The sequence below is a fragment of the Rhinoderma darwinii genome, chromosome 8 (genome assembly GCF_050947455.1).
Source record: "Rhinoderma darwinii isolate aRhiDar2 chromosome 8, aRhiDar2.hap1, whole genome shotgun sequence".
Classification (NCBI taxonomy): domain Eukaryota; kingdom Metazoa; phylum Chordata; class Amphibia; order Anura; family Rhinodermatidae; genus Rhinoderma; species Rhinoderma darwinii.
In genome coordinates, this window is record NC_134694.1 from 31,442,935 (window position 1) to 31,467,257 (window position 24,323).

Consider the following 24,323-nt stretch of genomic DNA (forward strand, 5'->3'; position numbering starts at 1 on the left):
CGAGCAGGACCTCCAATCTGGAAAAACCCAAAGCTGGCATGACAGATCCAAACTGGGCCGAACAGGCATGTCTCAATTGGAGATAATGATAAAAACCCTTCCTCGATACCCCAAACCTCTCCTCTAGCTCAGAAAATGAAACAAACCCAATGTCCACAGAGTATATTTGGCCTAAAAATTGAACCCCTACCCCAGCCCACATCATCACTCCCAGCAGGGACACCAGGTGAGGTAGCCATGGATTGTTCCATAACGGAGTCCTAGGGGAAACAGAAGAATCCGCTGCATCTCTCATTAACAGCTGTGCCTTCCTTCAGGCATTAGCAATAGTTTTTAATGGTAATGGCGCCCGACACGAAGATTTAAACCTATACAAGAGGTTGGTAAGACTCTCATAAGAGGTCATGAGTGCCCCAGCCAGCGCCGTGGCCGCATTACTTAGGTCAATATCAATCCACCAGTGAGCCAACACCAGCTGCGAAGCCAAATAGTATAGGTAAAGGTTGGGTGCCGCCATCCCCCCCATACTCCTTGGGGCCTGCAGAAGACTGAGACTAAACCCAGGTGTGCCCCCTTGCCAGTAGAACCCACGTAGAATCCCATCCAGGTGACTAAAAAATTGCTTGGACAAAATAACCGGACAAATATGTAGGAGGTAAAGAAATTTAGGCAGATATAATTTTGAATAGATTTATCCTACCATATAATGAGAGGGGGAGGTTCCTCCAAGTACTTATTTGCTTTTCAGTGGAGGCCACCAAGGGACACAGATTAAGTTCACGAAAGCGTAACAAATTAAGGGAAATCCGCACCCCAAGATATGTAAATTGAGTCACGACCTGAAACGGGACAGGGAGCCCCTGCCGGGAGCGATACGCCGCACAGAGAGGAAACATAACCGACTTAGACCAATTAACCGACAACCCTGAGAATGCCCCAAAGGTGTCAATCAGTTGCAAAAGTGAAGCCAACGAAGGACCATCATCCGCCAAGTACACCAGAGTATCATCTGCACACATGGATATCTTCTCAACTAGTGACCCTCGAGGAATACCAAGAATGGAAGAGGAACGCCTAATTGCCAGCGCCAGAGGCTCAATCGTGAGAGCAAACAACAAAGGGGAAAGTGGACAACTCTGGCGCGTACCTCGACCTAAAGAGAAGGGTCTAGAGACATCCAGATTTGTTCTCACCCTAGCGACAGGCTGTTCATATAACAGGCGGGCAAGAGCAATAAATCTCGGACCAAAATTTAAACGGGAAAGCAGTATCCAGAGATATCTCCATTCAACCGAATCAAAGGCTTTGTATGTATCTAGAGAGAGAGAACAAATCCAGGGGACGTATCGTACTGTGCAGCATCAATATTAAGAAACAGCCTGTGCACATTAATATCCGTACCCTTCCCGGGCATAAGGCCTGTTTGGTCAGGATGAATGAGGGATAATATAACTTTGTTTAATCTGGTAGCTAATATCTTGGCAAGTATCTTGGCGTCTGAATTAATCAGCGAGATGGGCCGATAGGAATCTGGAAGAGTCGGATCCTTCCCAAGCTTCAACACCACAATTAGGGCCTCTCTCATAGATGCCGGAAAAACCCCCATCTCCAGAGCAGAAGAATAGACTTCCTTAAGCCTGGGCACCACAACCTCACCGCTATCTTTATACCAATCAGCCCCCAGGCCATCAAGTCCGGGGGTTTTACCAGATGGCAACAACTGAATCGCATCAGCGATATCGTCCTCTGTAAGCGGGCTGTCCAGTTCCTGTGCATCAGTCAAACGCCACAGGGGGAGGTCATCTAAAAAGCCGGTATATACATTTTCAAAACCCTGTGTCTCACTCTTTATTAATCTTTAAACAAACATGCGGTTGGTCAGAATTTTTAATATCTGTATTTTAATTCCCATACTTTTGGAGCTAGCGGAAGCAATGTTGCCAAGTTCAAAACACTACAACGTTGGATAATAAGACGTGAAAATGCAAGGAGTAAGATGTGAGTCTAGCACCACCACTGGTGAAGACACCTCATCCCTGGTGCTACATTTCCAGCAGTCCACATTTTGTAATCTACCCTTTATGCATACAAACACTTGAACTTGTTGTAATCTTTCACTACCAGTATGAGAGAGGTGCTCTCTGCATAGTATGTTACTGAGGGTGATACCAAGAACAGCATTTCACATTCCTTCTGACATTTCCACACACTGCAACCAGCTGCTGCCTCCCGCTTTTCACACAACCCCCCTCTTTTTAGACTCATTCTTGTAAAAAAGTCTCAGCAAGAAAAAATGCTGAAAGAAGCGAAGACTCTGCTGTATTTAGAATTTTAAAAACCTGACTTTACAGTTACCTTTAGTCATTCAAACCCCATACATAAGGCACGCTAACAAGCCAGCCCATTTACACAACATTATACTTAAATTTAGTGTTCTAGGGCTTTTTACACACTCTAAAATAACTAACAATTCAATTAGTTCAGTAGATTCACAAAATGTTCTCAGTACAGTTGTTAGGAGTGAGATAATGCAGTCTAGATCTAAAATCAATCTTATACTGTGGCCACCCGGTCTAGTCATTCCGTCTGCCATGCAATACCTGCTCCAATTTGTAAGCTTTGCTATCCTTTTTGTTCCCCTAACATTGGGAAGAGATTTCCCACATCTGTCAGTCCATTCTCATTCGCACCAGTCTGCTCCTCAGACTAGTCTTCGATAGACACTGTATACGTATCTACATCATACTTCTCGTCATAATCCACATTACTCACTGCAATGTACCTAGCTGTATTAATCTTCATCATCACTAGTACAGTCAATCTTCTTGTCCAACTATATGCCTGTATACACATACTATTCATATCAACTTCTTTGTAACCACCTTGTTCAACATTCATTGACACTCTTCCATAGCTCTGCTTTTCCTATCAGTCCATGGTCTTTCAACCATGAAGCATTCCTGTTCTATGAAAGTTTTCTATCTTGAACTATCTAAACAACATCCTTTTGACAATCCTGCTCATTTCAACTTTCAGTCACAACCTTCTACTGCCTCCTTTCCTTTTCTGCTGGCACCTAGATCAACTGCTAGATGACCACCGTCCCCCGGACAATGTCTACTTGTAGAACTATCCATTTGGAGTTCTATTTTTCATACCAGTTCCCAGAACTTTATATACTTTTACAATAGGATATCTTTCTCTGGTGTCTAGTAATCTTTATCATCAAACACAGTTCAAACATAAAGAAAGAACCTCCAAACAAGACAATCCACAGGTTGTTACATTCATACTGTTTTGCTTGGGTGGAATCTATGGGACCCAGCTTGAGACAGGCCACCCGCTAATGTCACAGGTATGAGGGATGGGTGAAATGGTCTGTAAGAATCAAAAGTTCTTACCGTTGTTTTGTAGCTTCACAGATCCTTTGATTAGCAGCGAGCGTCTGGTTAACCCCTTCCCGCTCCTGGACGTACTATTAGGTCATGGTAGCTGTATCGTTCGTGCTCCTTGACCTAATAGTACGTCTATGGAGTAATGGCCGTTTCGGCCGTCTTCCCGACACATGCAGGAGCTGTGACAGCTGCTGTCTCGTACAGCAGCTGCCGCAGCTCCTACAGCGAGGACCGATCGCTGTGTCCTCGCTGATTAACCCCTTAAAAGCCACGTTCAATAGAGATCACAGCTTTTTAGGGGTTAAGCTACCATCGCCGGCCTGCTACACGATAGCGGCCGGCGATGGTGACTATGGCAACCGGACACCAAACAATGGCGTCCGGCTATGCCATCGACTGAAGCCTAGTGGGTCCTGACAAAGTCAGGACCCACTATGCTTGCTGTCAGTGAGTAGCTGACAGCTCTAATACACTGCACTAAGCATGTAGTGCAGTGTATTAGAATAGCGATCAGGGCCTCCTGCCCTCCAGTCCCCTAGTGGGACAAAGTAATAAAGATAAAAAAAGATGTGTAAAAATAAGAAAATAAAAGTTTTAAAAGTAATAAATGTAAAAATCCCCCTTTTTCCCTTATCAGTCCTTTATTATTAATAAAAATAAACAAATAAACTATACATAATTGGTATCGCCGCGTCCGTAACGGCCTGAACTACAAAATTATTTGTCTCGCACGGTGAACGCCGTAAAAGAATATAATAATAAACCGTACCACAATCACAATTGTTTGGTCACTTCACCTCCCAAAAAATTGAATAAAAAGAGATCAAAAAGTTGCATGTACCTAAAAATGGTAATGGTTGAAACTACAGTTCGTTACGCAAAAAATAAGTCCTCGCACGGCTTTATTGATGGAAAAATAAAAAAGTTCTGGCTCTTAGAATAAGGTAACACAAAAACTGAATGATTTTTTACAAAACGTATTTTATTGTGCAAAAAAAAGGCCTCAAAATCCTCTAGGTGCTCCTTTGCTTCGGAGGCCGGTGCTTCAGTCCATTGCCGCACTAGGGCCACATGTGGGATATTTATCAAAACTTCAGAATCTGGGCAATACGTATTAAGTTGCGTTTCTCTGGTAAAACCTTTTGTGTTATAGAAAAAAATGGTATAAAAAGGATTTTCTGACAAAAATAAATATGTAAATTTCACCTCTACTTTGCTCTAAATTCCTGTGAAACACCTAAAGAGTTCATAAACTTTCTAATTGCTGTTGTGAATACTTTGAGGAGTCTAGTTTCTAAAATGGGGTGTTTGATGGGGGTGTCTAATATATAGGCCCTTCAAAGCAACTTCAGAACTGAAGTGGAAGCTAAAAAAAAATAAAAAAAAAATAAAAAAAAAATATGAGGCAATACTTTGCTTCTCCTAATGAGCATTGCCTACTCCAAGACTACCACAGTTTTGACCGTTTGTATAAACGGAGACCCCTATTAGACCGTTTCAGTGCCCGGTTTTCCCAAGCATAACACCCCCGAGAATTGTATTTCTATTGATGAGTCCTTGGTACATTTTAAAAGGAGGCTTCAATTCCGCCAGTACCTGCCGGGTAAGAGGGCAAGGTATGGTGTGAAGATGTAAAAGCTGTGCGAGAGTGCATCAGGGTATACCTAAAAATTTAGGATGTATGAAGGGAAGGACACCAGTGCTCAGCCCCCAGAATGTTGCCCCTTACTGGGAGTTAATACAAAAATTGTGTGGGATTTGGTGCACCCACTGCTGGACCAGGGTTACCAACTCTACCTGGATAATTTTTATACCAGCGTCCCACTCTTCAAGTGCCTCACTTCCAGAAGTCCTGCGGTATGTGGCACTGCTAGAAGAAATCTGAGAGGTCTCCCTAAGACTCTGCTTGGGCAAACACTCAGAAGGGGTGAGAGCAGGGCACATTCTAGCAGCAACATATTGTGTGTCAAGTACAAGGACAAGAGAGATGTCACACCAGTACCCATGTACCTGTACGAGGTACCAGTACAGAGACCCCCAAACCAGACTGCATCCTGGACTACAATAGGTACATGGGAGTGGTGGACTTGTCAGATCAAGTCCTGAAGCCCTACAGCGCCATGCGGTGTGGTATAAGAAGCTGGCCGTGCACATCATACAGATGGAATTGTACAATGTGTATGTGCTACGTCGATATGCAGGCCAGACGGGAACTTTCCTGGAATTTCAAGAGGTGGTTACAAGAAACTATTTTTTGGGGACCAAGAAGGGGGGGCACCCAGTACTTCTGGAAGCGGGGCCACACGCATCGTACCAGGGCAACACTTTCCAGGAGAAATTCCCCAAACTGGCAAGAAAGGAAAAAGTCAAAAAAGAGGTACAAAGTCCGCTATAAGAGGGGGATAAGGGAGGACACAATATATCAATGTGACACGTGTCCCGAAAAACTAAGGCTCCGTATGAAAGAGTGCTTCAAAATGTATCATACATCCCTTGATTTTTAATCTACCCCAGTTTTACTTACCCTGATGCACTCCGCACATCTTATCCCCCTCATCTTTCCCTTCTGAGCCCCGCTGTGTGCCCAGGCATGAGAACCCACATTACAGTTTATGGGGTGTATGTCCCGGTAAAAATGCTCACAACACCTCTAGATGAATGCCTTAAGGGGTGTAGTTTTTAAAACGGGGTCACTTCTCAGGGGCTTCTGCATACATTTCCTTCCGTCTGGAAAAAGAAAGGTTCAACCTGCAGAGGCGACAAGCCTTCTTTAGGCAGGGTTCACACGACCTATTTTCAGACGTAAACGAGGCGTATTATGCCTCGTTTTACGTCTGAAAATAGGGCTACAATACGTCGGCAAACATCTGCCCATTTGAATGGGTTTGCCGACGTACTGTGCCGACGACCTGTAATTTACGCGTCGTCGTTTGACAGCTGTCAAAAGACGACGCGTAATATTACAGCCTCGTCAAAAGAAGTGCAGGACACTTCTTGGGACGTTTTTGGAGCCGTTTTCTCATAGACTATTGAAAACAGATCCAAAAACGGCCGAAAAAACGGCGCGAAAACTGCCCTAAAAACGCCGCGAAAAACGTGAGTTGCTCAAAAAACGTCTGAAAATCAGGTGCTGTTTTCCCTTGAAAACAGCTCCGTATTTTCAGACGTTTTTGGCTCAGCGTGTGAACATACCCTCACTGTGAGAACGGTGAATTTATGGAATAGCCTACCGCAGGAGCTGGTCACAGCAGGGACAGTAGATGGCTTCAAAAAAGGCTTAGATAATTTCCTAGAACAAAAAAATATTAGCTCCTATGTGTAGCAGACAAAAAATGGCGACAGCACCCTGCAACACTAATGCCACCTAAACCACTAAATATAAATAAATATGCACTAAAGCTAAATCTACTTACAAATAGGGAGGTTCTTAGTGCACATTTTGATCAAAAAGTGTTAGCCCACCTGCCCTATGTGTAGAAATTTTTTACTTCCCCTTCCCCATCCCTTGGTTGAACTTGATGGACACGTGTCTTTTTTCAACCGTACAAACTATGTAACTTCGCACAAGAAAATCCCCAGTAGGCCAAATGGTGGTCCTTTCCTTCTGAGCCCTCCCATGGGCCCAAACGTTAGTTTATCACCACAAATTGGGCATTGCCGCACTCAGGACAAATTGGGCAACAAAATGGGGTATTTTATTTCTTGTGAAAATAAGAAATTTTGAGCTAAAACTACATATTATTGGAAATTTTTTTTTTTTTTTAATTCCCAGCCCAATTCTAATTAGTTCTGTGAATAAACTATGGGGTCTAAATGGTCACATTACCCATCAATTAATTCCTTGAGGTGTGTCGTTTCCAAAATAGGGTCACTTCTGGTGGGTTTCCATTGCTTGGATACCTCTGGGGCTCTGCAAATGCGACATGGCACCCGAAAACCAATCCAGCAAAATCTGCACTCCAACAAACACACAGCGCTCCTTCCCTTCTGAGGCCACCCATGGGCCCAAACGGCAGTTTATCACCACAAATGGGGTATTGGGCAACAAAATGGGGTATTTTGTTCGCTGTGAAAATAAGAATTTTTTATCAAAAATGACATCTTATTGGAAAAAAAGACTTTTTTAATTTCACAGCCCAACCATAAATGAATTCCTTGAGGGGTGTAGTTTCCGAAATGGGGGTCACTTTTGTGGGATTCCTACTGTTTTGGCACCTCAACACCTCTTCAAACCTGGCATGCTGCCTAAAATATATTCTAATAAAAAAAAGAGGCCTCAAAATGTACTAGGTCCTTCTTTGCTTCTTTGGCTTGTGTTTTAGTCCACGAGCGCACTAGAGACACATTTGGGACATTTCTAAAAACTGCAGAATCTGGACAATACATATTTAGTAGTGTTTCTCTGGTAAAACCTGTGTTAGGGCATGACCACACGTGGCGGATTTCCTCCGCAACTGTCCGCATCAATGCCGCACAGAATCTGCGTTGCAGATTCTGCTGCGGATCTGCACAAAATGTGAAGAAAATTGATGCGGACTAGCTGCTGCGGACTGCGGGAAAAGTGCTTCCCTTCTCCCTATCAGTGCAGGATAGAGAGAAGGGACAGCACTTTCCCTAGGGAAAGTAAAAGAATTTCATACTTACCGGCCGTTGTCTTGGTGACGCGTCCCTCTTTCGGCAGCCAGCCCGACCTCCCTGGATGACGCACCAGTCCATGTGACCGCTGCAGCCTGTGCTTGGCCTGTGATTGGCTGCAGCCGTCACTTAGACTGAAACGTCATCCTGGGAGGCTGGACTGGAGACAGAAGCAGGGAGTTCTCGGTAAGTATGAACTTATATGTTTTTTACAGATACATGTATATTGAGATCGGTAGTCACTGTCCCGGGTGCAGAAACAGTTACTGCCGATCGCTTAACTCTTTCAGCACCCTGGACAGTGACTATTTACAGACGTCTCCTAGCAACGCTCCCGTCATTACGGGAGCCCCATTGACTTCCTCAGTCTGGCTGTAGACCTAGAAATACATAGGTCCAGCCAGAATGAAGAAATGTCATGGTAGTAAAAACAATACGCTCCGCAGCACACATAAGATCTGCGGACTTCATTGCGGAATTTTGACTCTCCATTGAAGTCAATGGAGAAATTCCGCCATGAGTCCGCCACTGCTCCGCAACAGACAGAGCATGCTGCGGACACCAAATTCCGCTCCGCAGCCTATGCTCCGCAGCGGAATTTTACGCCTCGTCTAAACGAACACTGCTAAATTAAAGTGTAAGTCAATGGACAAACGGCACCGCTGCGGATTAACGCTGCGGAGTGTCCGCAGCGGAATTTAAGTGAAATTCCGCCACGTGTGAACCCGCCCTTACAGAAAAAAATTGAATACAATTGAAATTCAGAAAGAAAAATGAAATTTGCAAATTTTACCTCTACTTTGCTTTAATTTAATTTCTGTGAAATGCCTAAATGGTTAAATAAACTTTCTAAATGCTGTTTTGAATACTTTGGAGGGGTCTAGTTTTCAAAATGGGGTGTTTTATGAGGGTTTCTAATACATAGGCCCCTCAAAGCCACTTCGGAACTGAACAGGTACCTTAAAAAAAAGGCTTTTGAAATTTTCTTAAAAATGTGAGAAATTGCTGTTTATGTTCTAAGCCTTGTAACGTCCAAGAGAGATAAAAGAATGTTCAAAAAATGATGCCAATCTAAAGTAGACATATGGGAAATGTGAACTAGTAACTATTTTGGGTGGTATAACCGTCTGTTTTACAAGCAGATGCATTTAAATTCTGAAAAATTCTATTTTTTATACATTTTCTCTACATTTTGCAATTTTTCACCAATAAACACTGAATATATCGTCCAAATTTTACCACTAACAAAGCCCAATGTGTCACGAGAAAACAATCTCAGAATCGCTTGGATAGGTTTAAGCATTCCGACGTTATTACCACATAAAGTGAAATATGTCAGATTTGAAAAATGGGCTCTGAGCCTTAAGGACAAAACAAGGCTGCGTCCTTAAGGGGTTAACCTTGCCTGTAGTGGGTCCTGGGTTTTGGCACCAACGAAACGTCAGAGTAGCCTGGAGTAGTAGCCTGAGAGTGCTGTAGGTACTCTAAGAATCCAGCCACGGAGTCCAAATCATGATAACGATGCATCGGAGATATCACACAGACACGGAAGTTCATCAGTATCACACATGTGGCTCTGGTGCTTGAGGCCTTGTGTGGTTTATTTATACACAAAAAGCCAATATAAGTATGAAGATCAATATCCTTTTGTAGTATATAAATATATTACTTGCATAGAGAAACTACAGAAGCATATCTATGTATGGCCTCAGGAAATGCTCTTGAGTATCAGCTTAGTAAATTTGAAAACCCTATCTTGAGATTGTAAAAATTTCAATATGTTATAATTCTTCAAAACAATTATTCACTGAGACTTTCAAGGCCTAACCCATGTCTTCACATACTTATTTACTCTATAATACAGATTGTTCTACTGAATGGTAAATTATGAAACTATAAATCAATAATTATTCTCATAGAAGCGAGGTGCAAAGAGTGAATCAGGTGCATCAGGAAACTCTGCAGTCATGAGGAGAAGTCAGCATAACGGTTTGTTTCAATGGAGAAAAAAGAAAAAAAAGTGTGACTCCCATCAAAGAAGATGTCACCTGTGAGTTACTGGATTCAGAGCGGATCTGTCCCCTCTCCTGACATGTCTGTTATAGGAAATCCTTGTATTCTATAAAAAGTCTCTGTGGAACCCAGAACTAATAGACAAATAGGTGAAACCATTCCCCTTGTCAGGAGGACGTGTCCATACACAGTGTGATACGGTCAGCAATGGTTGGAGACTGTCAGTATGTAGGGACACAGCCCTTTGACAAGGTGAATCGTAACCATTTGTCAATTCTCAATGCTTGCACAGAAAGGTGGTGTTGTCTATAGACAGAGCGCTGGTGGAGAAGGGCCAGCACCTCTAGTCTACTTAATCCACCACTGGGTAGCTGGTTGCTGGATAATGCAGCATGTTAGCAAGATTTTTATCAATTCTATATACTTGTATTAAACATATTTACATAACATGTGAACATAAAAATTATTATATATTTTTTTGATAACTGTCCTCTATCACCCTATAGGGCGTGTGGGGTCGCCGTTTCACTGTTCGTCTCAGGCAGCAGAAGGGCTAGGTGCACCCCTGGGTGCAGGCATCAGATATACAATGCAACCGTCAGTGAGCCATTCTGGTGGTAATGCTGCTTTTGTCCTGTCCTCTTCACCTCCTCCTCTCTGCCTTTTAAACTGGAGGCGGAGCTGGAGCCAATGGCAGGAGAGGAGACCGTGAGAAGAGGACTCCCGCCTCATACACAGGCCGGACCGGTCTACACTGCAGCCTCAGCCAGGGAAAAGATACATCACTGGTAGGTTGTCCCTAGTTTCAGTACGTTACTGTCAGCAGCACCACTCTTGCCTATGAGCTATGTATGTGATTTAATTCTATATTTTATACACAGGTCCTTGCTCTGCTCTTATTATTAATGTTGTAAGCATTATTTGATTTTGGAGGGGAATAGGCCCTTTTTTTATGATCGCCCTGTTGGCCAGGTTTCCTAGAAACTGCCCTGTGCACACTCCTGCACTATAAGTATTTTTTTAACTTTTAGCGGAGGTAAACTTTAATTAACCAGATTTCCAGACCAGAGGGAAAAGACAAATATATATGTATTCAGACCTCTGATAAAATGGCTGCTTATTTTTACCGCTCCTTCTTTCCTGGGATTCAAATGCTGCCCACTACACATTATATCCTGATACCGCCAACAAATGTAATGTGCATTGGGAACCTGGTTCTAATGATCGCGGGGGTCCCAGTAGTGGGGTCACTTAGAAATTTCCTTATTTTTGAAAGAAAAGCACAGTTTTTTTCAATGAAGATAACATTAAATTAATCAGAAATATACTCTATACATTGTTAATATGCTAAATGACTATTCTAGCTGCAAACGTCTGGTTTTTAATGCAATATCTACATAGGTGTATAGAGGCCCATTTCCAGCAACCATCACTCCAGTGTTCTAATGGTACATTGTGTTTGCTAACTGTGTTAGAAGGCTAATGGATGATTAGAAAACACTTGAAAACCCTTGTGCAATTATGTGAGCACCGCTGTAAACAGTTTTGCTGTTTAGAGGAGCTATAAAACTGACCTTCCTTTGAGCTAGTTGAGAATCTGGAGCATTACATTTGTGGGTTCGATTAAACTCTCAAAATGGCTAGAAAAAGAGAGCTTTCATGTGAAACTCGACAGTCTATTCTTGGTCTTAGAAATGAATGCTATTCCATGCGAGAAATTGCCAAGAAACTGAAGATTTCCTACAACGGTGTGTACTACTCCCTTCAGAGGACAGCACACACAGGCTCTAACCAGAGTAGAAAGAGAAGTGGGAGGCCCCGCGGCACAACAAGACAAGTACATTAGAGTCTCTAGTTTGAGAAATAGACGCCTCACAGGTCCTCAACTGGCAGCTTCATTAAATAGTACCCGCAAAACGCCAGTGTCAATGTCTACAGTGAAGAGGCGACTCCGGGATGCTGGCCTTCAGGGCAGAGTGGCAAAGAAAAAGCCATATCTGAGACTGGCTAATAAAAGGAAAAGATTAATATGGGCAAAAAGCACACAGACATTGGACAGAGGAAGATTGGAAAAAAGTGTTATGGACAGACTAATCGAAGTTTGAGGTGTTTGGATCACACAAAAGAACATTTGTGAGACGCAGAACAACTGAAAAGATGCTGGAAGAGTGCCTGACGCCATCTGTCAAGCATGGTGGAGGTAATGTGATGGTCTGGGGTTGCTTTGGTGCTGGTAAAGTGGGAGATTTGTACAAGGTAAAAGGGATTTTGAATAAGAAAGGCCATCACTCCATTTTGCAACGCCATGCCATACCCTGTGGACAGCGCTTGATTGGAGCCAATTTCATCCTACATCAGGACAATGACCCAAAGCACACCTCCAAATTATGCAAGAACTATTTAGGGAAGAAGCAGGCAGCTGGTATTCTATCTGTAATGGAGTGGCCAGCGCAGTCACCAGATCTCAACCCCATAGAGCTGTTGTGGGAGCAGCTTGACCGTATGGTACGCAGGAACTGCCCATCAAGCCAATCCAACTTGTGGGAGGGCCTTCTGGAAGCATGGGGTGAAATTTCTCCTGATTACCTCAGCAAATTAACACCTAGAATGCCAAAGGTCTGCAATGCTGTAATTGCTGCAAATGGAGCATTCTTTGACGAAAGCAAAAGTTTGAAGGAGAAAATTATTATTTCAAATAAAAATCATTATTTCTAACCTTGTCAATGTCTTGACTATATTTTCTAGTCATTTTGCAATGCATTTGATAAATATAAGTGTGAGTTTTCATGGAAAACACAAAATTGTCTGGGTGACCCCAAACTTTTGAACGGTAGTGTATGTATCTTAGTTATTCCAGCAATATACCAGGCTGACCAATCCCGGCAGCGAATGTGCCCATGCATTCTCTTTTTTCTTTTTGAATATGGAAATTATTATTATATCTTATTTATTCTACCCTTCTCCAACTATCACCGTTGTACCTTTAGCCCCTTGCCGCCACAGCTATTTTTCATTTTATTTTTTTCCTCCTTACAAAACTCATAACTTTATAATCTTTCCGTCGATGTAGCCGTTTGAGGGTTTGATTTTTGCGGAACAAACTGTGGTATTTAGCAGCATTATTGTACCATATAGTGTACTGAAGAACGGAAAGGAAATTCTTGGTGAAGTGGAATAGAAAAAAAACCAACTGATGCCTCCACTGTTTTTTGGGTTTCATTTTTACGGTGGTAAAAATTACATGTTATCTTTATTCTTCATGTCAATACTAATATGGCAATATTGAATGTATATAGTTTTATTAATTTACTACTTTTACAAGGAAAATTTTATGTTTAAAATAATTATTTGGGTCGTCATATTCTGAGACCTAGAACTTTTTATTTCCCATCCACAGAGAGTTGTAAGGGCTTATTTTTTGCGAGCCATCATTTTACAAAAAACAAAATTTTTTTTTTTAGTCCCACTCGGGGATTTGAACTAGCAAACATTGGATCACTCATACAATATACTGCAATACTTACAGTATGTAATGCAATGTATTGTGATTTTTACTGCCTCCTATTAAATGTTCTTAGTGGGGTTTTCCCACTAAGAACATTTATCACCTATCCACAGCATATTTGATAAATGTATGATTGCTGTGGCCACCACCTCTGGGACCTCCATCGATCACTAGAATGGGGGTCCCGAGCCCCTGTTCCTCCTCGCTGCACGATCACAGTGAGAAGGATTTCGAATAGAGCAGCGGTCGTGTATATGCCCTGCCACTCCATTCAAAATCTATATGGCTGATGGAAACAGCAGAGAGACATCTTTCCAAAGCTGGTACTAGAACATGGCATTACCAAATTACAAATAGCCAAAAACTGACATAAAATTATTTAGATTGTTGCCTAAGGTCCCCAAAACGAGCGAGGAACAACAAGAGTATAAACTATGGCCAAACTGAAATTGTAATGCTTAGAGGGAACGTCCATCGTATCAACCAATATTTTTTAATTGTTCCAATGCATCTAAAATTATGTGTTTACAATTTCTATACATGCCGAGGTGTCTCCATAACTGACTAACAACAAACTCTGTAGTGTGATTCTGCAGTTATATTTCCATCCATCTGTCCCCTTCTGCTTGCCAACCTACAAAGTTAGGAAGAATTAGGAGACAAATGTTAGGGAGTATGACTGCAGGATCAGACTACACAGCGTCTGTTTGCAGTCTGTTACCATGGAGACTCATAGCTTAGTAAAAGAGTGGTAGACAATAAACGAGAATTTTGACTGAAAAGTTTCAACATTTTTTCACATTTAGCATTGGAACAATAAAACAAAAATCTCGGTTACACATATGGACCTTCTCTTAAAAAAATATATCTGATCTATTTTTATTTATTTTTTAAATTATAAATGCATAATTCAAATGATAAATAAAAATATGAATGAATCTGTGGAAATTATATAATATATCTAATTTAATGTCTATGGGGAAGTAATCATCATTCATTTATTACTTGCATTGTTAATCCTAGGTATTTATTGGTCATTTTTAAGATAAACTAATGTCACTTTTCCCACAATAGACATCAAAGGGCACTGTAATTTCATGTCACACCCTCGGTTTCCTGCTGTGAAATTTCCTTCCTTTTCAAAAGGCAGTGAACAAAAAATTCTAAGAAGGGCACCTACTTATGTAAGAAACATTAAGGCACATCCATAAGTGAGACATTCTTCTCTGACTGAATGTACTAATAATGAGGGCGGTTACGTTCCTTCAGCTGTCACTTTTCTGTCACACATGCGAGGCCATCACAAGAATATTCTATATTGCTGCTGTGGAACAGTTGTGGAATTACAGGGATGGGACTGTGTTTTCAGTGGAACAAAGGTAAATGTCGCTGTGTTCCTTTTCACTATGGTGCCAAGTCTTTTGGGTCATTGCTGCTTTTATGAGAATCATTAGCTGCCAATTCTTAGACGTAAACTTCCCAAAAATTTAGAGTAGACAAAGGAGAGAAAATACTCTCAATGTCATGGTCTGTATAGGTAATGTAATATGGCACACACAATTGTAAGACCGTTTTCAGCTTACGGTTCAGAATAGAGAAGTCCAGCACCAGTGGATTTTAGTAGAGTCTTCTACTTTATTTAATGGCAAATAGTTAAAATCCAAACAGTATAACAGGACATAGTGCAAAAGTCCACTCACGCATTTCAGGCACGCAGAGTAGCCTTAGTCACAGCACTTTGGAGTAGACAAAAAACTGTTAATGTCATGGTCTGTATAGGTGATGTGATAGGGCAAACCCAATTGTAATACAGTTTTCAGCTTACAAAATAATGATATGCTATGTTGTATTCATTGGTGAACTATTGTATGATGTTGATGTCAGAAATGGGGTGCCAATATTTGATTGAATGAGTTTAGGTTAAAAACAAAATGGCAGTTTTGTAAAAATGTTGCCTTAAAGGGAATGTGTCATCTACATTTTTTTCCTATTGTTTTCTGATTGTATATACAGCATATAAAGTTACATAGTTAATAATGTTGAAAAAAGATACAGGTCCATCAAGTCCAACCTATAATCCTACCGTGTTGATCCAGAGGTTAGCAAAAACCTCCATGATGTTGTTGCCAATTGCCTCATTTGGAGAAAATTTCCTCCATGACTTCAAATATGGCAATCAGAATAAATCCCTGGATCAACGTCCCATCTCCAGAATCTAGTACTTATAACCTGTAATATTATATTTTTCAAGAAAGGCATCAAGGCCCTTCCTGAACTTGTTCAAATAATCAACCATCACCACATCCTGTGACAGAGAGTTACATAGTCTCACTGCTCTTACAGTAAAGAATCAACCATCACCACATCCTGTGGCAGAGAGTTCCATAGTCTCACTGCTCTCACAGTAAAGAATCAACCATCACCACATCCTGTGGCAGAGAGTTCCATAGTGTCTCTGCTCTCACAGTAAAGAATAAACGATCGCAACATTCTGTGGCAGAGAGTTACATAGTCTCACTGCTCTCACAGTAAAGAATTCCCATCTGTGACGGTGGTGAAACCTTTTTTCCTGTAGAAAATGCCCCCTTATCCTGGTTACAGGCCTAGGTGTAAAAAGATCATTAGAAAGATCTCTGTACTGTCCAGTTATATATTTGTACATTGTAATTAGATCGCCCCTAAGCTGTCTTTTTTCTAAACTGAAAAGGCCCACATTTTATAACCTTTCTTGATACTGCAATCCACGCATTCCCTTAATTACCTTGGTCGCCCTTCTTTGCGCCAGCTCTAGTTCAGCCATGTCCTTCTTATACACAGGTGCTTAAAATTGTACACAATAATCCATATGTGGTCTGACTAGTGATCTGTATAGAAGCAAAACTGTGTTCTTGCCATTAAAAACAAGAGGTCCCAATACTACCCTGTGTGGAACCCCACTGGTAACTGTGACCCACTCTGAGGATGTGCCATTAATAACCACCCTGTTTTCTATCACTGAGCCAGTTGTTACCTAATTACACATATTTTCCCCCAGTCCCAGCACTTTAATTTTATATACCAACATTTTATGTGGCACAGTATCAAACGGCTTTGAAAAGTCTAGATATACCCCATCCACAGATTTACCCAGGTCCAGTCCAGAACTTACTGCCTCATAGAAGCTAAATCAGATTAGTTTGACATGATTGATCCCTCATAATCCCTTGCTGATGATGCGTTAAGAGTTTATTTTCACCGAGATACAGGCCTATACTTTCTGGGCTCACTTTTTGACCCCTTTTTGTATATTGACACCACATTTGCTATGTGCCAGTCCTGTGGAATAGACCCGGTCATTATAGAATCAGAAAATATCAGGTCTGTCTATCACAAGGGGGGGGGGGGGGGGGGGTGTTGTATACCATCCGGACCCGGTGATTTGTCCATTTTAGTGTTTTTTGCTTGGTAAAGCGGGTGACATTTAATGGAGAATTTACTTTATCCCTAATCATGACGCCTGCCATTGGATTTTCCTGTATAAATACAGTAGAGAAAAAGGTGTTTAATAGATTGGATTTTTCCTCATCTTCCTCCACCATTATATTAAGATTATTTTTGACAATGCCAATACTTTCAGTTTCCTATTTAGGAATTTGAAAAATATTTTTTGGTTATTTTTACCTTCTTTGGCAACGAGTCTTTCTATTTCAATCTTTGCTGCCTTTATATGTCTTATTCACAACTTATTTTTTTCTTTATAGTGATTTAATGCCTTGTCACTACCATCCTGCTTTAGTAGTTTTATTTTTATCATTTATTGCCCCCCCTTTGTTTTATTTAATCACATCATCATATAGTTTCATCCTGTTTCTATCTTGTTTATTCCCATAAGGTATATATTTTTCAAAGGACCTATTTATGAGGATTTAAAAAATGTCCCATTTAGTTTGTGTATTATTTTTTTTATGACATTGTTCCAGATTATGACATTAAGGTCATCCCTTACCCCATGAAAAATTGCCTTTCTGAAGATTAGTGTTTTTGTAGGTACTCTACTAAACATCTTATTATAGGATACATGAAAACTTATTATGTTGTGGTTGCTATTACCTAGGTGGCCCCCAACCTGTACTTTTGATATCCTGTCCGGCCTATGGGTTAAAATTAGGTCTAGAAGTGCTCCCCTCTTGTTGGGTCCTGCATAAGTTGTGAAAGGTAATAGTGTTTAATTATTGTCAAAAAACTTTTTCATTTGTTGGACCTGCAGGTTTCTGCCTCCCAGTTTTTTCAGGGTAGTAAAAGTCCCCCATGGTGAAGGACCTCTTGGGCTGTCCCAGATTATCACGGGTCTGTCCTTGGTACTTGAACGGACAGCCCTCTGAACAAAAGGGATTTTTAGAGAGTATGGGTTTCTTTAGCTCAGCAATAGATTTACGTGCCTGGTATCTGCCCTTCACTTCATGCGTGAATTCAGGACCAAACAGATGACCGTTTTCTAGGTTGGGAAACTCATGAGATTTAGGGGCGAGTGTTACGATTAGCAGCAGGACTGCTGCTAATCAATGATTCCATTATCTCTCTATTTGGGTGCTTCTAGGCAATGCCTTTGGTCTGAATCTGGATTTGGTCATCATTTAGCTTTGCCTGGTTGTTTAGAGTGGGGTTGCTTTCTTGGGCCTGTATATACTGTATTTCAGGCCTGGATTACTCAGGTGCTGGTTATACTGTTTCTGTCATGTGCTAACTTTTTCCAGATTCTTGTTTGTGACTTTGTTCCTTGTCTGTGTGTATTTTGTTTGTACTGTGGGACCTGTTGGTCCTCTGAGGGTTCTGTTTTTTGTATAGTGTTTTGATGTGTATATTGGGATCAGTAGTTCCACTGATGTGTTTGCCTTTCCTTTTCACTCATGTGATAGCGCTTTCCAGGGTCTGCCTGTGTGGAGTCAAAAATTTGTTGAGTCCCCTGTACCTTCTTTCAATATTCTTTCTGATAAAATTAAGACAGGGCTAACACAGGACATTTCTGATTTGCTTTTGAAGACTCATTCTCAGGCACCTCAAGGGAAACCCGCTTAACGCTTGTTTGTTCCCAGTAATCTTAGACCTGCTGTTCTTTTAGAGCAGGGACATAGCTAGGGGGGGGGGGGGGGCAGGCGGCGAATGTTCCCTGGGCGCAACGAAGACTGAAGGTGGGGGGCGCTGGATCCGCACCGTCCATGACAGCGGCCTGCTGCCTCTCAGAGGGGATGGCGCCACTGAAATTATTTGCCGCTAAACCTTCCTAAAGATAAGAGATGAATGGCCGGGTACGTTCCATGCCTGGCCATTCAGCGACTTTCAATGATGCAAGCGGCGCGATGACTTCTTTGCACCGTTGAAAGGCGCTGATTGACAGGGAAAGTCATTCTGCCCTGCCAATCAGCGCCTTTCATAGATGCAAGCGGCGCGATGACGTCAGCGCGCCGCTTGCATCTATGAAAGTCGCTGATTGGCAGGGCAGAATGACTTGCCCTGTCAATCAGCGCCTTTCAATTACGCAAGCGGTGTGCAATGACGTCATTGCGTCGCTTGCGTCGTTCAACCCCAGCAGACCTGCTCAGAAGAGAGCAGGTCTGCAGGTCTGCATTGCTACCGGATGGCGCGGGAACGGGATTAAGGTGAGTATATAAAGTTTTATTTATCCTAATAAAAATGTGAGTGGCATTATCTACAGGGGGGTTCTATCTACAGGCGGGGCTATATACTGGGGTGGACTATATGTGGAATACTATAGGGGGAGCTATATGTGAGGCACTATATACAGGTGTCGCCTATATGCGGAGCACTATTTATAGGGGGAGATATATGTAGGGCACCATCTACAGGGGTGGGCTATATGTTGGACACTATATACAAGGGTGGACTATATATAAAGGGGTGGGCTATATGTGGAGAACTATATGTGAGGCACTAGATACACGGGTGGGCTATATGTGGAGCTCTATTTATAGAGGGAGATATATGTAGGGCACTATCTATAGGGTTCTATATGAGGGGATGTGGAGAACTATCTATAGGGGAAAAATATGTGAGGCACTATCTATAGGGGAGCTATATGTGAGGCACTTTCTACAGGGGTGGGCTATATGTTGGACACTATGCACAGGGGTGGGCTATATGTGGAGCACTATCTACAGGGGAGCTATATGCGTGGCAGTATATACAGGGAGGGCTATATGCGGGGCACTATCTACAGGGGCTCTATGGGGGTCACTATCTACAGGGTAACTATGTAGGGCACTATCTACAGGGGGCACAGTGCGTGTGTGTGGTACACAGTGTATGGTGCTATTATAATTAGAGGAGCAGTGTATGGCACTATTATATTTGTGGCATCATGAGAACTTTATCTTCGTTTATAGGTGCAGAAATATTTGAAAAGAGAGAAGCTTAAGACATCTTAGTGGCAAACTGCAGAAATGGACTGTGGCCGAGAGAAGTTGTCATAGAGGTCCGGACCAGATGGAGAAGAAAATAAGAACAGCTAGAAACTTACGTCACCTGTGAGTCACTTAATGTAAATGTTTATTCTGACCCTAATCTGTACTGTAGTCATTGTATGATCTACAGCGAGATGATGGGTGGTATGATTTTTTTTCTTGTGAAACAGCATCTCTTTACCATTGTTTGGGCCATGCTGGGAGCTGTATACAATTTAGTGCAAACCTATACGGCAGGGGTTGCACTAAATTGAGCTGTATTTGTGCTGTTGTTGTATTTATATACTGAGCTTGGTTCTGGTGTTACATTTATGGACTGAGCTTGGTTCTGGTACTGTGTATAATATATATATTGAGCTCGGTTCTTGTGCTGTATTTATGTACTGAGCTTGGTTCTGGTACTGGTACTGTGTATATGTATTGAGATTGGTTCTGGTGCTGTATATATAAATATTGAGCCTGGTTCTTGTGCTGTATTTATGTACTGGGCTTGGTTCTGGTACTGTGTATATATATTGAGGGGGGGGGGTGCCAAATGGAGTCTTTGCCCCGGGTGCTTGAGAAACTAGCTATGCCTCTGTTTAGAGTGTCAGAGTAGATAGTTGGAGGGTCATCCAGGAATCACTAAGATGTGTAAGACCTTGTCTCGAAACATTACCTTTTGGTCAGATAAAACCTTTGCCCACTCCCAGGATATCATGAACACACATATCCATGGACTTTAGTGTCGAGATGCCGAGATCCAGGGGAAGAGATACCATTTGGGTTGTTGTAGACAGGTTCAGCAAAATATCACAGTTTATACCCTCATCTAGCTTGCCCTCTGCTGATAAGCTGAATACTCACTTTGTTCAACCGGTGGTGAGACTTCATGGTATTCCTGAAATATTGTATCTGACAGGGGTTCACCATTTGTGGCTAGATTATGGAAGGCCTTTTGTTCAAATGTAGGTATTGATTTTGGTTTCTCCACCACCTATAATCCACAGACAAATGGTCAGACTTAGTGATTGAACCAGACAGAGCATTATCTCCAGTGTGTCACATTGGGTACGTGGACCCACTGGACCGTACCGCCTTAACGGTATGGCAGCTGACCAACAGAACACGAGTCACAGTCTATAGTTCGTATAGTGTACCTGTGGTAACTCAGACAGAAGCAAGACAGGCTCGGCTGGGACTAGGCAGCAGGCAGGCACCAGGCATGGTGTAGCATGACAGGCATGGTAAACAGCACAGCACGACTTCAGCTCAACACAGCACTTGACCAGGATAGCACGGAATACAGATAGCAGGAACAGGAAACACTGGGAACTGGAAAACATTTAGGAGACCATTTGCATAGACAGACTAGGGGAAAAACAACAAGGCTCAGGCAAGGCAGGAAGGGGCTGGGGCCCTCTAGTAGTCCAGGGTGCTCAGGGGCTTATTTTGACTTAATTTCAGGAGCACGCGCTGGCCCTTTAAGAGCGGGCACGAGCGTGCGCGCAACCTACAGGTCCCAGCCGGGAGAAGCGGAAGTGAGCGCTGACGTCTCCTGAGGAGGAGACGGGGACCAGCGCTCACAGTTCCATGGCTGCGGGCGTCAGGAGGTGAGTGAGCCTGATGGCCCGCGAACGAGAGAGAAACTTCTTCAGGAGAGTAGGGGCATTGAGGTTCATGTCCATGGGCATGACACAGTGTTATGTTTCAGAACTTACATGAGGACTAGGTCCAGTTTTTGCTGTGGGAAGAGTTTGCTTATAACAATTCTTGTCATGCATCCACTCATGTCTCTCCGTTTTTCTGCAATTATGGTTTTCACCCCAAGGCATCTTCATTTATCGGGAATGTGGGTTTTGATATTTCATTGCTCAGACTAAGGATTAAGATGTTGAAGTCAGATGTTAAGGTCAATGGGGCTTTGAACTCAGCTGCCCTTCATTCTAAATGCAAGTTTGATCACAGCCCAGGCCACATAAGTTCAAAGTGAGAGATAGAGTGTGGTTGTCCACCAAAAACATCTGGTTAAGACAACCATGTCCATGGCCGGTTTTAGACAAATTGTGGCCCTGGGCAAAATTAAAAGTGGGAACCCAAATCTGTAAATACTGTACCGACAAGTATTAGTTTTAGTTTTTACCACTTCAACAGCGGCACATAGGACAGATTTCGCTATGCAGGCGGAACACGTGTTTCTGTGGTATTCCCATTTCTGACATTTATGGCATATCCACAGGACAGACCTCTGGCCACTGTCTGAGGGAAATCTATGGGAGTACTAGAAACAGAGTAGCAGAACGCGTTCAGTGATTTCGGAAAATGTATAGTAGCCTCCGACCACTATCTGATAGGGTGGCTGTTTTTCAGCGGCCCACCTGCTCACTTACTCAGGCAGGCATCTGAACAGCAATGCTGAAGCAGGGGACCCTTTGAGAACTGGGGCCCCACCTAACTCCAGCCCTGACCCTGTCGCAAGTTGGACCTAGATTTATTATTGTTTATTGGTCCTTTTAAGATTTTGAGACAAATAATCCAGTTTCCTTTATGTTGGATTTAACACAAAGCATGAGAATACCAAGGACTTTTCATTGATCTCTTCCTTGTCTGTCTGTGTGTTTGTTTGTACTGTGGAACCTGTTGGACCTCTGAGGTTTCTGTTTTTTGTATAGTGGTTTGATTTGTATCCCAGTTCCACTGGTTTGTTAGACTTTCCTGTGCATTTGGTCTGCTGCCAAGCTCTTGTCTTGCCCTGCTGTGGTATAGTATTCGGATAGGGTCAGTGAGTGCTGTAAACTCTTTTCCACTATTTGTCTGTTGTCTGCCTGCATGCTATTCATCTGCCATCTACTCTATTTGTGGATCATCTCCATCTTCTACTGCCTTCTGTGTTTGGTTCTGCCAATGTCGGATCATCATAGGGGGTTTTGGGTGGCCACCCAGGGCCTGACTCTCCCGGAGGGCCCATGGGCGCCCAAAGTACATTGCAGTTTTGTTGCATTTTTGCCGTGAACCGTGTATGTCCTGCAAAAGGACCTGCAGACATAGGGTCACATGCCCTTATATTTGCAGTTCTTGTTACTGTTTAGAGACCTGCAGGTCACATGACTGCAGGCCCTAGTACAGCAGCAAGACTCCATAGAGAAGACTGAGCTGCTATGTAACTATAAGGGAGATGGATAGTTTAAAGGCTATGTAAACCTTTGAATGGCAAAACATTTTTTAATAAAAAGGTTAGTCAGTGTGTTTGGTGAAACTTTATAAATACTTCTTATTAAAAATTTGTTTTACTTTTAGAGATACAGATGCTCTGTATTCTCTATACAGAGCAGCTGTATCGAGCGTTATTCACTGATGCTACAGCGGGTCCTGCGTGTCTATCAGATCTAAGTTCATAATGTTTTTCAGTGCAGTTTTTAAATTTTGATGCGTAAATCAGTCATTTTCATGCTGCGGGTTTTGGTGTGTTTTTCCTTAGAACTAGACAGATAAAAATCGCTAGCGGAAACACAAGATCACTTGACATGCTTGCGGATTTTAAATTACGCACCGCAATTCAATTTGCACGCAGAAAAAAAACAGCGTGTACATAAGATTTATTGAAATCTCATTTACTTTGCTGGAACTGTGTTACGCTGCGGATTTGCCACACGCAAATCCCCTCTGCATATCTTCAAGCAATCCGCATCATTTGCATTCATCTTTAGGCTGAATTCACGCGTCGCAGATTTATTGTGAATTTTTGAAGCATATTTCACATTTGCAATGCAAAAGGGTGAGATCCGTATCAAATATGCAACTAAATCTGAAACGTGTGAACAGCCTTAGTGTCATAGACGCCTTAGGCCACATGATGCATATTACGTGCGGATTTGCCGCACAGATTTTCCCCAGCATAATACAGTACCAACAAACGAAATGATATTTCATACTTACATACCTGGACTGGTTTATAGAAAATACATTTTCACTTAAGACCCGAATGATTATACCTGTGCAATGCCAAATAATGCTACCATACAATACTATCATTTGGCACTCCAAATAATCCCGCCATAGAATGCACAAATAAAACAGATATTCAATGTCCAAAAAAATGCAGCCATTCGGTGCCTAAATAGTAAAGGGGTTAATGGTAAATTCCCTTGGGGTCCAAGGCAGTGAAGGTTTACATGCGCTACCCTCAGGTTGCTCCTGGGGGCCGGCCCTTGTAGAAAAGGGGGCCACAGGCAAGTGTCCAGTTTGCCAACCTCAGAAAAAGGCCCTGTTATACGTACGTCATTTTATGTTCATGGGTTATTGTTATTTGAATGGTATTGAATGGAAAGATATTGGAGG

At 42.3% G+C, this 24,323-nt stretch overlaps 1 protein-coding gene across 1 annotated transcript in view; it reads left to right on the forward strand.

Annotated features, from left to right (window-relative positions):
• Positions 1 to 14,775: 14,775 nt before the first annotated feature.
• Positions 14,776 to 24,323, forward strand: part of F8 (coagulation factor VIII) — a 145,519-nt gene continuing 135,971 nt past the window's right edge. The window contains exon 1 of the mRNA XM_075834232.1: positions 14,776 to 14,927. Within this exon, the coding sequence (XP_075690347.1) occupies positions 14,794 to 14,927 (134 nt within the window). The 5' untranslated portion in view covers positions 14,776 to 14,793. The remainder of the gene's footprint in view (positions 14,928 to 24,323) is intronic.